General features: G+C 43.9%; 1 protein-coding gene across 3 annotated transcripts in view; it reads right to left on the reverse strand.

The window, feature by feature from the left end:
* The window catches only part of GALNT18 (polypeptide N-acetylgalactosaminyltransferase 18), a 383,448-nt gene that overhangs the window by 82,453 nt on the left and 282,461 nt on the right, over positions 1-18,534 (reverse strand). For all 3 annotated transcript variants that reach the window (XM_073347598.1, XM_073347597.1, XM_073347599.1), the window contains exons 7-8: positions 12,163-12,348; positions 4,411-4,548 (exon numbers count right to left, since the gene is read on the reverse strand). In XM_073347598.1, the coding sequence (XP_073203699.1) occupies positions 4,411-4,548; positions 12,163-12,348 (324 nt within the window). The remainder of the gene's footprint in view (positions 1-4,410; positions 4,549-12,162; positions 12,349-18,534) is intronic.

An 18,534-nucleotide genomic window follows, 5' to 3' on the forward strand; every position in this document is an offset into this window, starting at 1 on the left:
AGACACTTGTCTGTGTGAGGTTAAGAGTGCATTTGGAGAGAAAACAGCTGGATCAAATTCTTCCCTGAATTAAACATATGCTGTATGCTCTTGTTGTTTGTAGATTAAATCCTGAACTTCTTACTCAGTTTCTATTATATCAATGGGAGTTGAGGGCCCATGAAACTCCCTAAAAGTGCCCAGGACCACTTAGCATCAGTCCCAAATGGACTAAAACATAATGCCAGATTCTGATACCATTACTAATGATGTACCCTGTCCCACAAGCAGTCCCAACAGCATCAGTGGGCCAGATCCTCAGCTGGCGTAGACTGGCATAGCTCCATCGACTCACAATCCACATTGCTACAAAGAATGAAGGATTTATTGAGCAATTTATCTAAGAGCACACCACTCAGTTTCTGAAAGAGCTTTTCCTCCCAATAAAGATGAAAGGCTCTGCAAGGAGTCTCATAAGAAATTTACATTCTGAAGGACTTCTGATCACCTTGAGCCTCTGGGATGGAGAATGAAATAAGTAAGTGAGAATTTAGGTACCACAGGATTATATGTGTAATTTATATGCATGGGACTCAAAGGGGCCCTCCTAGAAGGAGCACATATCTTATGAAACCAAAGTCTCAATATCCTGTATAGACAAACTATTCATCTCAGAACATAGAAAAGCAACGAGGTGAAATATTTATCATTTAGTTTACTTTATACACATTTCCAATGGAGTAATTTTATGTACCTACAGCATTTCCATCTAAATTACTTAACCATAATAAACCTAATATTTCGCTGTTGTTCTGACACATTGGACCAAATTGGGCATATTGCCCAATGCTAGTGTGATGCAGAGTTGCACCAAAACAGGGACAGCTCAGGGGACACTATTAATATTAACATTTCAGCAACGGCCTCAACTGAGATCAGATCCCTATTGTGCTAGTCAGTGCACATACATGTACACGTAATGAGACAGTCTGTACCCTGAAAAGCTCACAGAGATACAGTAAGTGTGGGAGAAAGGAAGTATTATCCACATGTTACAGATAGAAAACTGTAGCATAGAGAGATGAGTGACTTGCCCAGTGTCAGACAGATCGTCTGTGGCTGAGCTGAGAATTACATTCAGATTTCCTGAGTGCCTTAACTATAAAACCATCCTTCCCTTTATTATTATTGACATTAATGACATAGTGCTGCCATTTTATTCCATTGTCACTATGGTTACTTGCACCTTCCTCTCTCGATTCAAGATCATCACTATTCTTGTTATGCTTCTTACGCTGTTTGAATGAGTAAACCTCTGCCATCTTCTTGACGTACTTCACTCTTTCCATGCTCATTTCTGCTATAGGCCTTCTCTCCTTTTTAGTGCCAGCATGGATATGAACTAGATGAATCAGTTCAATGAGTCTACACACTACTGGCCCAAAGTGGACTGGTGGCCTTTTGAATTCTCTCAGAATCCACTGCCTCTGGGAGATGTCAGATAGGTACTCGAGGATATTTCAAATGAGATGGTTTAGAACAACACTAGTGTGGATGCTGGGCAAAAGCACAAGAAAGACTTAATATAGTTAGCGCGCACACCTGACCAACTGCACATAATCCAGTGCTATCACACACTGCTTAGTTTCCAAGTGCACACATAGCCTAAATTACAATCTTACAGTGGAGACTGGCAACATCTGAGTCTCCAGCTGATCAAATAATGAAAAAATGTATTGATTCCAATTTCCTTTTGTAATAATGCAGCATTTTTGTTAATTTTTTTCATTACTGACAACAAAATCTCCATCCCAGAAAATCAGATATCTTTGGTAAGTGCAGAGCAGTGATCCAAGCAGGTAAGCACTTCAATATTTAAAATCTAAATTAGCAGCTGATTTGCATTTCCATGGCACTTCTTCCTTCATTACAAGCTTAGCAAACAAGTGGAAAAGAAGAATTGAAGAACGAACAGAAGAGGGAACCAAACCCTCTATGAAGATCAGGTGACAGTGTGTTTTTATTTCCTAATGCAGTGTCTCTTGCAAGCCTCTGTAACTCTAGAGCTCTAGAGTTCTCTCTAATGCTTTGTCATATGGTCCATTATTTTCAGGCATTTTTCAGAAGTACACAGTTAGTGGAATAAGACTTCCCACTACAGCTCCCAGCTAAATTATGAGGCCATTAATGTACTGACATGCTGCGGTCAATAGATTATATCAGGCCCCGTGTTGTGGCACACTCATAATATATATGTATTGACCAGAGATGCCCTGAGGACTTATATATTGGGCTCTTTGGTTCTGCATCACATAACAGTGTGATGTATGAACACTCACTCTTGCTGTATACCAAGCTTATTTGGTATTGCCAGCATCCTTCTGTGGATGCTGAGACAGGCTCAAGAGAGTCAAAATCTTAGAAGGCCTGTTCCGTGCTTTTCATCTGTACCTGTCAAATAAATGTTGAATTAGTCCAAGAAGGATGTGTCAAGTAACTCAGTTATTCCACCTGTGTGTTTCCTTTTTCACTCATTTCCTATTCATATCTGTGATCAAAAATGCTCCAGGCTTCTATGCCTGGCAGGAGAAATATGAACCCATTTACTAGGAAGTCTAATCTATCCTTAAAAGAATCTGGGCCAAATTCAGTTCTAGTATAACTGAGCACAATTCCAGTGAAGTCAATATCCTCACATCGAGGCCTGTCATATTTGCCTTATAACTTTTTGGATGGGTTCTTCTTGTCTATTTGACTTGCATGAAAAGCCAGCCCTATAATTTCAATTGACCATCCAAAGCAGTCAAATAATTATAAAATACCTCTCAAGTACAGAGCCATTCTATTCGCTAAAATGTGCTACTGCCCTACAGGATCCTACTAGGGTTGCCAACTTTCTAACTGTACAAAACTAGCCCTGCCCCTTTCCCAAGCTGCGCCCCCCCCCCCATTCACTACATTCTCCCTCCCACAATGGTTCGTTCTCCCGCACCCTCACTCACTTTCACTGGGCTGCGGGGGGGGGGGGGGGGAGGACTCTAACTGGGGGTGTGGGCTCCAGGGTGGAGCCAGAAATGAGGAGTTCAAGATGCAGGAGGGGGCTCTGGGCTGGGGCAGGGAGCTGGGGTGCAGGAGGGGGTGAGGGCTCCGGCTGGGGGTGCAAACTCTGGGGTGGGGCCGGGGATGAAGGGTTTGGGGTGCAGGAGGGAGCTCCAGGCCTGGGGGGGTGGGGCCAAGGGATTCAGAGTGCAGGAGGGGGCTTCAGGTTGAGGCAGGGGGTTGGGGTGTGGAAGAGCTCTGGGGTGAAGCTGGGATGCAGGAGGGGGCTCTGGGTTGGGGGGGGCTCAGGGCTGGGGTAGGGGACACAGGCTTACCTCATGTAGCTCCCGGTCAGCAGCGCAGGTACGGCTCCTAGGTGGGGGGAGGGGGCGGGGCCGAAGCCTCTGTGCTCGCCCACAGGCACCACCCTCCCCAGCTCCCATTGGCTGTGGCTCCCAGCCAGTGGGAGTGTGGAGCCAGTGCTCGGGGCGGGGGCAGCATGCAGAGCCCTGTGCTCCCCCCGCCTAGGAGCTGGCTGCTTCCAGGGCGCAGCGTGGTGCCAGGACAGGTAGGGACTAACCTGTCTTAGCCCTACAGCACCATGAACAGGACTTTTAATGGCCTGATCAGCCCGGTTGAAAATCGAGCACCTGGCAAACCTAGATCCAACCGGATCTCCACGGCTGACAAACTGCAGAACTCAGAGAACCCAGTGCAGGATAATGGATGAGGCACTGGACTAGGAGTCAGGATAGGGGTTCTTTTTCTGGTTCTGTCACTAACCTGCTTTGTGCCCAAGGGCAAATCACTTTACCTCTCTGCGCTCATTTCCCCTACTATTCATGGTCTGTTTTTTCCATTTAGGTTGTAAATTCTTTGGGGCAGGTACTGTTTCTTACTATGTTTTAGTACACTGGCCTAGCGTAATCAGGCCCTGATTTCAACTGTGGCCTGTTGGAGCTACTGTAACATAAATAGTATGCAATGATAATAATAATCCTTAGGAGCATACATGTCTGTATGAACCTCTATATACATGATTTGATATTATATTAAGGGGCTTATATGTGAAAAACTAAGTGAATTCACACAAACTACATGTATTCACCACAATTTCCAGCCAACAGCTCTGTAGCTTCTAATAAATTATACCCCAGAAATCTTTCACTTTAACAAAATCTGTGAAAAGAACAGGCAAAAAAGATAATACACAGGAATGTATTGGCATGAAGTATTATAGCACAACAGTCTTTTTCAACTAACCAGTCAGTCCACCAATTTAACTAGTGACTCCCAGTTTGATCTGGCTCTTATCTGGAACTACGCAGTGTCTGCATGAATTACTTCCACTATTATTCTTTTTTCTATGATCAAGGTAAACAGGATCCTTACCACCCCATAGGCGATCGTGTCTGAGTACATTCTCATTTCTGGATACACACTGACAAGATACCACCTAAAGGTCTTGCACTGCAGTTTTTTCCTCAGGGCCTTCCTCTCAGAAATATCACCAATGTCAATTCCAGAATCCTGTGCACATAAAAGGGTCAGAAAAACAGAAAACGTATCAGTGACATAAAAGCAATTCTTGCTCGTATAAAACTGTCTCTCTACTGCCATGCCCACTCCAGCGAGGAACAGTAACACAAGAGTTGATCTCTCCACTGGATCAACAACACTGGTGTAAAGTGATTCTGATGTCAATGGACGTTTCATAAATCCTCTGTTTAAAGAGGATGTGTACCATAGTATTATAAACACAGTTCAGATTCTTAGGGCCTCATTCAAATCCCACTGTGGTCCATGGAAAGAGTCTCGTTGACTTATATGAGTTTTGGATCTGGATTTTAGTGAATGCCACTGTAATTCTCCAGTCCTTTTTGATTTTCAGATCCAGAAATAATTGGCATAAGGTAGTAAGTTGCCCAGGAAACAACCTTATTGTTGACATTCAACTGTGGCCTATTTATTAACGTATTCCTTTTTCTGCCTATTTCTGAAGTCTGGCCTTGTTGTTCCATTGTGAAGATTAGAATTCCTGCTCACCTTTTTGAAATCTCAGCCAATCTATTTTATACTGACATTAAAATTTCAGTTGATGTTTTTGTTAAAAGCATTTGCAGAATATCTCCCTCCCCTCCTTTTATTATCGGTTACTTTTATGGCTAACCCTCGGCTGGTGTGACACAATTTTGTGGAGTCCATGAAACATGAGTTTCATAAAAAGCCTGTAAGTGGAGCTCAATAATTTATCCCTTTAAAATCATGCAACTGAGATTTTTAGAGAGGGATCTAAATGCAAATCCATGGCCACTTTCTGACAGGAAGTAAAATTAGACATTTTACTGTAAATTATGTTCTCACATACAGCTCAATATAACAGAACAAAACTTCTTATAAATAAACTTTAGAGAGAACTCGGACAATCTGTTTGGTTAAACAACAGGTCTTGCTTGAGTCATAAATGCCCGAAGTGTCTTCATTGTCTGCTGACATCAGGATTTTAAAATGATGTTAGGAAATGCTGAATTCTCTTTCATTGGTATATCAAAAGGATAGCTTTATAGGAGCCTGATTTTATAGTCTGAAGCACAGGCTGGTCTTTGCATCACAGAGTGTCTCTGTCAGGGGTCTGCAACCTTTCAGAAGTGGTATGCCGAGTCTTCATTTAGTCACTCTAATTTAAGGTTTCACGTGCCAGTAATACATTTTAACATTTTTAGAAGGTCTCTTTCTGTAAGTCTTTAATATATAACTAAACTATTGTCATATGTAAAGTAAATAAGGTTTTTAAAATGTTTAAGAAGCTTCAATTAAAATTAAATTAAAATGCAGAGCCCCCCCGACTGGCGGCCAGGACCCGGGCAGTGTGAGTGCCACTGAAAATCAGCTCACGTGCCGCCTTTGGCACATTTGCCTACCCCGGTCTATGTAATTAATATTATCCGGAGCAAGAATCTTTTACAATGCAGGCACTTCCTGACTGGCTCTAAAGTAAATTTGGCTTCTATACTGGCAAAGTCTATTAAAAATACCTTGCACCAAATTCAGGCCTGATGCAAATAGGTGCAACTCAAACTATGCCTGGCAGAAATCATTCATCTATCTTCATATAAAACTGCCTCTTAATTAACTAATTGATCTCTCTCCCCTGGTCAGGAATGTGACTGGCTAGAGCCGTGGTTCTCACCTGGTGGGACCCCGGCCCACAAGGCCACCCTTCAGCACACAGCTGAGTTGGGCCGCAGCTGTGTGCTAATTGGGCCGCATGCGGCCTGTGAGCTGCGGGTTGAGAACTGCTGGGCTACAGCATCAGGTGCCCCTGAGGCTTCAGCTCAAGCACTCAATATCTTACAAGTCAGTCTGAATCTTACCAGCAAAAACCTCCTATACACAATAGCTCACTACTACAGCAGGTATACAGAACTTGCATTTGAATGCTTTTCTGAATTTCCAAAACTATCGCTGCTCCTCTCAGCCTGTTCATTTCCTCTTTGTCAGATTACAGCTCTCTCTCTAGGTCACTGGTTCCCTCTTGACAGCTGCCTTTGTGCCTGTGGCCTCCGATGACTCCTTTATCTACCCTGAGCTCTGTAAATTTACAATGTATAGTGATGCTCAGCTGCCCCTCTATTGGGTTCCAGTGCATCCCCATTCCTTTCTCATGCAACACAGTATCCTGCAGTGCTTATTGCTCCTGAGACTGATGAGCACTCTAAGGAGCCAGATCCCTGTAAAGATGCAACCGGATCCTGACATGCAGTTGGAAAGGAAACCAGCTTGCACACAGTACATTGTTTGGGTATAGCAGAGGCCAGCTTGTATGTAATGGGAAGCTGAGAATTGAATGTCACTGGAGGCATGGGAAAAAGCCACGGTCAAGACAGAGCAGATTGATAGAGCAGATTGATAGTTAATCATAATAATACCACCTAGATCTGCTGCAGTGCTTCTCATTAGTAGATTTAGTCTCCTATGCGCTGTAAAACTGCAGTCTCTTTACAGGTGCTGGATGGTGTTGGTGGCCTGTGCTATACAGGAGGTCAGGCTAGGTGATCTAGTGGCTCCTTCTGGCCTTAAATTCTATCATTCTGTGAGACAAAGGGTGGGTTTTTAGTTAAACAGCCTGAGTTAAAACTGACTCAAGGTCTTCTTTCTGATAAACCCAAGAGGCAGGACCCCTGGTCCTTAGGGAAGGGTTGGAAGGTCTTTGGCCCACTGAGGCCCTGTAAGACTGGGGAGCCTGTTCTGAGCTGATGGTGAGATGAACTTGTGAAAACAAGAAAAAAAAACCCATGTGTGGGGTCTGAAGGACTAATCACCAAAATATCAATTTATTTACATATAGTTGTTACCATAACAAGTCATAATTTACCATTGGTTACCACAGCCTGATTCTCAGATCTTCTGTATTTCCCCTCTTTACAGGAAACCCATGACAACACCTTGAATAACTACTGGTAAATGTTGAGATTTACTGGTTACTACTATAAAGAAAAGGAGTACTTGTGGCACCTCAGAGACTAACAAATTACTCATTTTCTTTTTGTGAATACAGACTAACACAGCTGCTACTCTGAAACCTGGTTACTACTATAGAACACATAGGTTGAAATGACTTTCACCGACGACTGACTGGTCACTATGTTAAAAAGTAGCCCGGAGGTGACAATCTCATTCTGTTAGCGATTCTATGAACCCACAAATCCCTAATCTCACAATCCCCTCCTACCTACCCCATTTTAAACATACTTCTGTTTCATTTGCTAGCTCAGAGGATGACTTCTTCTGAGTGATCCCTTCACTTGGCACTTCCCAAGTTTTGTTTCCATTTTAACATGCTTATTGAGTCTATTTAGCTTGGTATTTTACGCTACACTCCTCATCATGGTATCAGAGTGCTTGAGGAAAGCTTTCAGTGCTTCAAATACAAAGATCCCAAGATAGTAGCCACTGCTTCCTGCCACACAGGACAAGCTCCCTCCTTTTAGCCTTTGATGCTCTGAAATCTTTGGACATGTTTGATTGAGGAGTGCTCCCCAGTTCTGGGAATTATTCCATGAAAAAGTAGGTTCTACTGGGTATTTGCTACTTTGGAACAGCATAGAATCATAGAATACTAAGGTTGGAAGAGACCTCAGGAGGTCATCTAGTCCAACCCCCTGCACAAAGCAGGACCAGCACAAACTAAATCATACCAGCCAAGGCTTTGTCAAGCTGGGCCTTAAAAACCTCTAAGGATGGAGATTCCATCACCTCCCTAAGTAACCCATTTCAGGGCTTCACCAACCTCCTAGTGAAGTAGTAGCTCCTAATATCCACCTAGACCACCCCCACTGCAACTTGAGACCACTGCTGCTTGTTCTGTCATCTGCCACCACTGAGAACAGCCTAGTTCCATCCTCCTTGGAGCCCCCCTTCAGGTAGTTGAAGGCTGCTATCAAATCCTCCCTCACTCTTCTCTTCTGCAGACTAAATAACCGCAGTTCCCTCAGCCTCTCCTCGTAAGTCATGTGCCTCAGCCCCCTAATAATTTCCACTGCCCTCCGCTGGACTCTCTCCAATTTGTCCACATCCCTTCTGTAGTGGCGGGACCAAAACTGGACGCAATACTCCAGGTGTGGCCTCACCAGTGCCGAATAGAGGGGAATAATCATTTCCCTTGATCTGCTGGCAATGCTCCTACTAATACAGCCCAATATGCCGTTGGCCGTCTTGGCAAAGAGGGCACACTGCTGACTCATATCCAGCTTCTCATCACTGTAATACATGCATACTGCATGAAAAGCCGTGGCTGATACAGGTGAACAAACAAATCCACTATAAGGGTTCCAATCCCTCTATTTTGCATGAATGTTTAATTTCTGTCCAAACACATAATTAAACATTTATACAAGTGCAACAATAATCAACAATATCTGACCAGCCAATTTGCCTTTTCTTCCACACACCCACTTTGTGCATCTGCATTATCTTCTTTTGTCTCTTTCTGAAACTAGCTATGGCTTGAAGAGTGTCCATAGTTTATATTCCACCCTTAATGAAGTCTTAGGATGAAGAAAGGTGCAATGGAGCTAATGCCACTCAGTAGGATATAGGACTTTGACATAATCAGTCCAATACTTTCCTTGCTCTTCATCCCTTTAGCCCTGTGCCCTACTACACTCCTGGTAATCTGCAGCATGGATGTTCCACGTGCTGTGTCAAAGTTATTTTTTGAATTGCTTCTTAAACCAACTCAAAAACATAGACGTTCTTTCTTTCTCTTCTCTGACACTTTTTCTGTACAAACAGCAGATTGCATAACTTCTGCCCTTTCGAAAGAGAAAAAACCTCCCACACTAATGATGTTGGTTTACTTTTCAGACTGATTTGGTGCGTGCCGATAAGTGGAAGCCTGTAACATATCTTCCACTTCCCCTCACCAACAATACTTGTGAAAGATCAGATGGTGATTTCATTAGCTTCTTTACTCCTACTGGATTAAGCTTCCTGATTCTTGAGGCCAGCCCTGATCCCAGTGAAACATCAAACTGCTGCTAGGTGCTTTAAATTATTCAATTCCCCTAGTGGACTCTAAGCCAGTGCCAGATTGCCACAATGGAGCCAAACTCCACCATGCTCCATGCCTAATCCCAATATGTCCCCTATGCCAGGATTGGGACGTTGGAGGAGCAGGGCCCAGCCTGGCACATCTATACAAGAATATAGTTCCTCACTGTTAGAGGGATTTTCTGTTAGCTCATTGAGGGCCCATATCTCCTCTGACATTTTTCGTATTAACTTTGCAGCTAATACCAAATCACTGCCAGGCTCAGGTTTCATAGATTTTTAACCATATGAAAACTAGAACATCTTCTACCTTGAAGATACCATTTTTATACTACTGTGGCACCTAGAGGCTCCAACTGAGACATGCTAGGTACATAGTAAGAGACAGAGTCCCTGCCCGCAAAGGTAGGAGAAAGAAAGGAGTTTTATCCCCTTTTACATATGGGGAACAGAGGCACAGAGAAATTAAATGGCCTGGCCAAGGTTTTACAGAAAGTTTGTGGCCAAACTGGGATTTGAACTCCAATCAGCTGCCCTGGTCCTGACTCTTAGTCACTACACCACCCTTCCCCTGATGTTCCTCTTGGTCATTTTCACTCTGTGCTGAGGAGAAACCCTTATACATAAAAATGCCTGTCACCTCAAGGAGTCTGTTGTGCTGCCTACAGCAGGCTTCACTTTCTCATTCATCTCCACAGTGGGACATTACACATATGAACCGCTGACACCATAGTCATCTAACATTCTACTGGGTCCGATCCTCTTTGCCCTTTTGTTTGCCACTGAGGAATTACTCAGCACAAGCATTACTAGGCAGTCTTAAGAGAAAGAAGTTTGAAACTTAAGGGATACAATGGAGATGTGGCTGCTGCTTCCATGCCAGTTACTGCCTTCCTCCTCCTCCCACCATCACCCAATTTCCAGAGGAAATTTTGCTTTGGGGTAAAGCATTCTGTACTAGTTTTAGCTAATGTGATTTATTTTCTTCTGGTAGTGGCATTATATCTCCTCTCTCCTTCCTTCCCCAGATCTTCTGCTCATAAGTGCAAGCACATTATCAATAGTAATCAAACCAACCCCCCACCCCCCCTTGACCCAGCCAGATATGTAGGACCTCTAAATTTCTGTGTAGTTCCACAAGAGACGAACTGGAAACAGTCCATTACTGAACTGGGGGAAAAAACGGTCTTTTCCTAGCTAAAATAACTTTTTTTCCTCAGGTGTGGTGAAACTAACTTAGGCAAAGTTCATTGTTTTACTTTTAGCACAAAAAATAGTAACAGGACAAATTATGCCAGTTTCACTGCAGCTGAAAAATTGTTCAGAAAGAGATTTGAGAGAGATCTTTTATTAATTTTAAAAAATTAAATTAAATAAATTGCTTGAGTTCATTTATTTGTTTTGTGCTATATTCTTCAGCAAGAGACAGCTGGAGGGAGTTGCAACTGCAAAGCAAACAGATTCATTTAAAGGACTCAAAACTAAAATGAGAGGCCAAATTCTGCCCTTGGTTATGCTAGGGTAAATTCAGAATAACTTCAATAAATTCTAGGAAGTTATAACCATATTTACATGAGTAGAACTGAGAACAAAATTTGGTCCTAAGATTACTCATCTGAGCAAAGATCACTTAATTGAATAAGTGTTTGTTGGATCTGGCCCCTGATGTATTTCTACAGATCAGTATGGGAGTGTGTCTATAGTCTGTATTTTTAAGGGGATGAACTAATTGACCTAATAATAAATAATATCATATATTCAATTTCTAACATTTTAAAATCTTTTTCTTTATTGTTTATTTAGTAAATATAAACAGCACAGCATGTAGTGAGGACTTTGACACACACATGCATTAAAGGCTATGTAGCATAGCTATAAAATCAAGAGTCTGCTTTTACTAATTTTGGCTTCCCGTGTTGCGGCTGCTGTTTTACTTTAAAAAAAAAAAAAAAAAAAAGCAGTGTTACTCACAGTAACATAAGTGGGAATATGCTATCCATATAGAGACCTAGAGCCATGAAATGCCACTTGTTCTGTAAGGGGATTTCCACCCCTACTAGGTGAGTCCCATTGAGTAACACTGGGTTCTTGGAAAAGAAAAATACACCCCTTCCAGCATGACTGGTAGAAATTTAATACTCCCATATTGCACGACAGGGCTTCACTCTAACACAGGTAAAAAGTATACTAGATAGACACATGAATTTGAAGCTGAAGAGCACCTCCATGTAAGCTTGAAAGCTTGTCTCTCTCTCCAGCAGAAGTTGGATCAATAAAAGATATTACCTCACCCATCTTCTCTCTCTAATAACCTGGCACCAACATGGCTACAAAAACACTGCATGTAAGCTTCATCTCTGGCATTCCTGCAGGTACTAACTTCAAAGAGCCTTGCAGGGTCAACAATGAATAAGAAAAAAGCAACACGGCAAGAAAGTCATTTTTAAATAAACTGCAGACCATTAAACGGCTCACAGAGTAAGGTGCTACTCCATATGAATAAGTGTGGCTAAATGTAGTCCTAAACTAGAGCTCATATTTTGGGCCCAGAGCTAAGGCTATCGAAGCATGCCGGTAATCTTTGCAACCTACCTCTTGGGGTATATTCCATGCCATGTAAACATGGCTTTTAAATTCATCCATCCAGACTTCGGCCACTCTTAGAGCATTCCTTCGGACATGAGCAGTGAGGTCTTCTGTGTACGGCTTATGGGCTCTTTCAATATGGGCAATCCTGGAGCAAGGCAGCACCTCAACACTACCTCCACATTGCCATACCTAGAAAAAATGTACAGTACTAGTTGAAGTCAGTAAACTTAGCCTACTATACAGTAGTGCAGTGTCTTATCACTTTCAACAGATATGTCTAAAACCAAAAGCGTTTCAACGTAATACTGATGTTAAGAGGAAACACAACCAACTCATATTGGGCTGTCCAAAAATTACGTTAGAACAAAGCTGATACTCCTTTAACAATTTTTACAGTATCACCTAAGCAGTTACTTCCAGAGACATCCTCCCTTAGCCAATGTGCCCAGCCTCATGGCAGTGGTGGTAGTAGTAAAAATAAATAAATAAATAAAGCCTACTTATTTAGCATTTATCAGTAGCTCACAAAACACTTTACAATCTTTAACGTATTTATCCTCCCAACACCTATGTAAGGAAGGGCAGTGCTATTATTCCCATTTTACAAATGGGAACTGATGTACAGAAGGGCTAAGTGACTTGCCCAAGGTCACAAAGGATGTCCATAGTGGAGCAGGAAATTATACCCGGGTCTCCTATGCCCTAGCCCAGTGTGCTGACCACTGATCCCAGCAGTATCTGGGTGCATTGTACAAGGCATATAAATAACTGCAAACTTTTCCCTCAGAGAGGTCACATGTAGTCCTTCATACGCACACCCCACTGCTCAGAACTAGGTAACTTTAGAGGTGGGAAAACCAAGCCACTGAACTGCATGTCAGAAGATCCCAGAAAATCCAGATTCCAAGAGGCATGGAAAATAGATGCATCTTACATCTTGCTTTAAACACAGCCCAGATAGCAGTCAGATGTATTTCTTTTGAGACTGAATTCAGAAACCAGGGTTCACTACTGAGAATGACCTATCCACAAGTTTCATACCTTGCAAATGATAGTCAATCCATTTATCACATTAGCTGGATGTTTCTATTAAAGTGTGCGTTGGTGTCGAGTAACACAATAGTGAATGGCTAATGCTTAGAAAGTGGTATTGCTGGTTGAGAATGTTGTCTTGGCTTATGATTTCCTTGCTTTTAAGTGTTTAGTGTGTCTGAGGAAATCCACTTGATCCTTAGTTCTTTGTTTGTTTTGCAGGGGAATGATATCTCTACACCTTATATAATGGGAGCTTTATATTATAACATAATAGAATCAAGGCATCAAATTCAATATAAGAGACATAATGGCATAGTGAATGCTCTTCAGGCAGAAACTCAAATGTGCAGGAACTAGCCCCATTAGAGTCTGCTGAACTGAACCCAAAAGTTTTTGACATCAATTTGGCAGAAGAGGCAGTTACTCACCTTGTGCAGTAACGATGGTTCTTCGAGATGTGTGTCCCTATGGGTGCTCCACTTTAGGTGTCTGGGTGCCCCTGCACCTCTAATCGGAGATTTTTGGTAGCAGTGTCCCATTGAGCCCGCACATGTGCTCTCCCTCCCTCGTGGTCTGCCTCGAGGCTATTTAGCACTGCACAGGTGAACCCCCCTCACTTCCTTCTGTACCACAGAATCCTATAGAGAACTCTGAAGTAGAGGGGAAGAGGGCGGGTTGTGGAGCACCCATAGGGACAAACATCTTGAAGAACCATCATTACTGCACAAGGTGAGTAATTGCCTCTTCTTCGTCAAGTAGTGTCCCTATGGGTGCTCCACTTTAGGTGACTCCGGAGCAGTACCCACCACTGGAGGCTGGCACTTCAGAGAGGAGTCTTACACTACAGAGAGTACTGTGGAGTCGAAGATGGTGTCAGAGACCAAATCTTCAGTTATTGCATAATGTTCTGCGAAAGTATGGACAGAGGCCCCAATCACTGCTCTATAGATTGGGGAGATAGGGGAATCCCCATGGAATGTGACTGAGGTAGGAATTGATCTCATGGAGTGCATACGGACAGAAGCAAGTTGCTAAGTGATTAATGCAACTAGAGACTCATTTGGATAGTCTTTGAGGAGATATCACAGAGCTTTTGGATCTTTCTGTGGACGAAAGGAAGAGTTTAGGGGATTTCCTGAAGTCCTTAGTCCTGTCCAAGTAGAATGCTAATGTCCTTCTAATATCTAGCATATGCACAATTATTTTCCAGTTGTCACAATGTGGTTTTGGGAAAAAAACAGGGAGATAGATCTGTTGATTCATATGGAAAGTACAGAAAAAGTAGGGAGAAACTTGGGATATGGCCCTAGATTTATTATTATTGTTATTATTTTTAAAGACAAAGGCCTTGAATATTGGGTGTGCCATCAGGGCCGCTATTTCTCCTATGTGCCTAGCTGAGGTGAAGGCAATTAGAAATGCTGTCGCCATGGACAGGTGTAAGAGAGAACAAGTTGCCCTGGACTCGGAGGGAGGTCTAGTCCAAGCTCTGATAACTAGAGTCAAGTCCCAGGCTGGAGCGGGTGGTGTCACATGGGGGAAGAGAGTCCCAATGCCCTTAAAGAGTCTACGCAGTAGTGGCTGAGCAAACTCCAAGTGGGAAGCCATTTTCGCCATGAGCTGTACCTTAAGGGAGCTGAGTGAGAGTTTAAAATGTCATGCAAAATCAGAGGGAGGAAAGAAGAGGTTGGGTCTATCCATTTGGAATGGTACAAATTTGGAGTCGTTTCCATTTTGTAGATAGGTATGTGGAGTGGTCAACTTGTGGTTGTGTTGCAACATGTGTTTCAGTTTTTCAGAGCATTCTGCTTCTAAGCCTTGGAACAAAGAAATATCCAAGCCTGGAGGCGGAACAGGAGGGCATATTGCCATCTGCTTCAGGTAAGGGAGCCAGACTTGTCATAGTCGAGAGGGGCAATCACAATAACTCTCGCTTTGTTTCGTTGAATTTTCAACAGAATCTTGGATAGGGTAGGAAACTGGGAAAAGACATACAAGTGGGCCTTGTCCGCTGGGAAGATGAGGGCAACTACCAGTGAATGTTTCCCCAAAGGGTGGCTATATCTTGAAGCACCTCTGAATTCAGTATACACTCATTGTTGTGAGAAAATTTCAACTGAGACTGTTGGTTATCCCATTCTGTATCCCTTGTAGACAGACAGCTGAGATGAGCACATTGTGATGGGTGCATCAATTCCGAAGTTTGAATGCTGTCTTGCAGAGGGAGGGAGATCTGGCAGCTCCTTGGCAGTTTATACAAAACATACAGGTCACACTAAGTCCATCATAACCTTTGTGTGTTGTTTTTGATGAAAGACAGAGTTTGTGCACAGGCACGCCTGACAGCCCTTATCCCCAAAAGAGTGATATTGAAGGTCATTTGTGTGGAAGGGTATTTGTCCTGAACCTTGTTGTTGTGTAGGTGAGCTCCTCAGCCTATTAGGGAGACATGTCCCAGGGTGGTGAATGTGGGTAGTGAGAGGAGCGCTCTCGCTTGTACTGCATCAGGTTGGTGCTGATAAAGTCCAGTCACTGTACAGGGGTTAGTATGCCACTACAATGAAGTGAACCTTGGAGACTACCCTGTGTGGAGCAGTCAGTACCTATAACGATCCTGCCCCAAAGGTAAGCAGCAGGAAATATCCTGTAAAATGGTTGTACCTGAGATATGGAAGTAGGCACCCTGTAGGTTCAGGGCTAGAAATCAATCTCTTTGCTCTACAGCTGGTCCTAACTGCTGTGAAGTAACGTAAGGTAACTTCTGAGTGGCGTGACAGGTGTATAGATGGCAGCTGATGCTGTAAGGTATCATTGTTCAGGCCCCCGACCAGCTTATAAGAGGCAGTTTGAGAGGTCATGGACTGGGGTGCAGACTGTTCTCACTTTTGAGCCCTAGGCCTCTTACACTGTTGCTCATAACAGCACAGAGATGGTGAGTATTGAGAAGATTGTGATCTGTGGTGTGGTTGAGAGGTATATCTTCTCTTCTGTTCCACAGTGTAGATTCCTAAGGAGTGTAGTGCGGTCCAAGAATCCTTCAGGATGTGGAGAGAATATCTGTCTTCTCCGAAGAGTTTGGCCCTTCAAATTGGAAGTCTGTAGCTCTTTGGGCAATCTAGAGAGGTGTAGCGAACAACAACAAAAAAAAACCAAAAACAAAAACCAAACTCACAACCCACCTCAGTACCACTGTCATGGAGACTGGGCGGGCAGCTGTAAGAGCTATATCCAGTGGTGTCTCTAGGACCGGTCTGGCTATTAACTGACCTTCTCTAAGAATGGTCTGAATCTGTTCTTTTTGTGTTTCCAGTAATGTTTCAGAAACATGCTGGGTTTCCCAAGATTAACAAAATTGTTTTGGCCATGACAGTTTGGTAATTTACGACTCTAAACAGTAATGTTGTTGATGAATACGCCATCTTCTGAAGCCTGATCATAAGGAGTTGACGTGGCATTATGTTGCTTGCTTCATGCATTAACCACATCCACTATGATGGAGTTGGGCTGCGGATGTTGAAAACAAAGTCTACCTCTTTGGGTAGAGATGTAGTGTTGTTTTTGTTTTCACTCTGTTGCTGGTTGGTGCGATGGAGGCTGGCTCTGACAGATGATTTTGGTAGGATCTAGAATCAGCTTATTAATTGGGAGGACAGTTCTAGATGAGAAAGTAGTGTGCAGAATTTCCATCAACTTGTGATGTGTATCTGCCACCTCCTGTAAGGGAATTTGCAGCTTGTCTGCCACCCTCTTGGTAAGATCCAGAAAGTTCTTAAATCTTCACCTAGTGATGAGGGGTGGGCAGCACAGTCTCATCTGGGAGAGATGAGGAGAAGTGTGCTGAAGAGGAAGCTTCCTCTTCAGGTGCTTTTTTTTCCCCTTCCCCCTTCTTTCCTGTTCTGAAAAAGCTTTCTCCTGTCCTGGCTCAGGTGCTCTCCTGCTCTGGCTCAGGTGCCAGGCTGTAGCAAACCATCTGGTGGACTCTCCCATAGAGACACCGGAGACAGACACGCCATGTGTGTGTACATACCCGAAGAGTTACAACATGGTCTTGGGAGGGAGAGGCAGGAAGGCAGGCATGGGCAGTTGGCATGAGGGAATTGGGGATAACCCTTGTATTGTGGTGGTGGGCCACCTTGAGGGGCCAGGGAATGATCTCCTCCTGGCCAGTGTCAGATTCGTCAGTGGGTAAGGGTGCAGCTGACTGGGGTATTGGCAGTATACAGCCCAGTGCTAAGAGCGATTCTGGGTGCCGGGATGTGCTCGATACTGGGGTCCTGGTACCAAGTACTGGGGATTGTGGTTCTTCCCCAATCATCAGGTCTCTAGGGTACCACAGAGGAGGGTCCATGGTACATTGTCAGTACCGATAGTTGGGCGGAGCACTCGCTAGATGAGAGTTTTGCCCGGTACAAAAAGTTTGTTGGTGCCACTTTTTTAGAGATGGTACGGTAATTGCCCCCTCTCCTTAGGGGACAGTACCCTTGTCTCAGAGCATGATGGTGGATGCCTCTGGTGTCTCTGTGCGGAAGCAGAGCTCACAACAGGTCTTCTCTGTGTTGCTCTTGTACAGATGGTACGGTGGTAATTGTGCCCTCTCTGTGCAGTAGTTGCCTAGAGTACAGAGCTTACAGAAGCCCCTTGTCAGTGTGGAGAGCAGAGCCCAGAGCAGGAAGCCCCTTCTCAGGTTTCAGCTTCCAGAGCTTCCTGACCCCCAGCGGCAGCTGAGCTCACAGCAGGAGGTTCCTCTGCTGGTATTGTCCTACCAAGATGGCCACACTGGGGAACACCCCTCTGGCTGGCCAGCTGCTCGGGGATCCATACCGAGGTGGCTGCACTGAGAAACACCCCTCTGGCTGGCCAGTTGCTCGGACGAGCCTTTCCAGCGGGAGTCTGCTGGTGGCTTCTTCTTCTTTTTCTCTCTCTCTCTTCACCACTCGACCCCTTTTGATGTGAAAGCTCTGGGGATGATCCAGGGTCAAAAGCACGCAGAGTCCCCTGCAGACAAAGTGTTTTCTCTAAAGGGAGGAATTTTTACTTCAGCTCCCAGCTTCTGTGAGGCTGCAGTTTTAGGTGTGGCAGGTAAAGCACTTCTGTGAGGGTCTCCCAGGCACAGTGAGAGTCTGGCTATTACAGGAACTGGCAGGAGGGGCACTGCTTGGAGCAGAGAGAGCTAGCCAAGCCCCTGGGCAGGGGGGTTTCATCTTCTAGCAGGGAGGAATATGCAGAAGAACATCGTCTTTCCCTTTCTTTTTCAGTTAAAAAAAATTAATAATAATTATGAGTTGTCAAGGTTCCTCCCCCACTCTGAACTCTAGGGTACAGATGTGGGGACCTGCATGA

This window comes from Lepidochelys kempii, chromosome 6, assembly GCF_965140265.1.
Source record: "Lepidochelys kempii isolate rLepKem1 chromosome 6, rLepKem1.hap2, whole genome shotgun sequence".
In the NCBI taxonomy this organism is placed as follows: Eukaryota; Metazoa; Chordata; order Testudines; family Cheloniidae; genus Lepidochelys; species Lepidochelys kempii.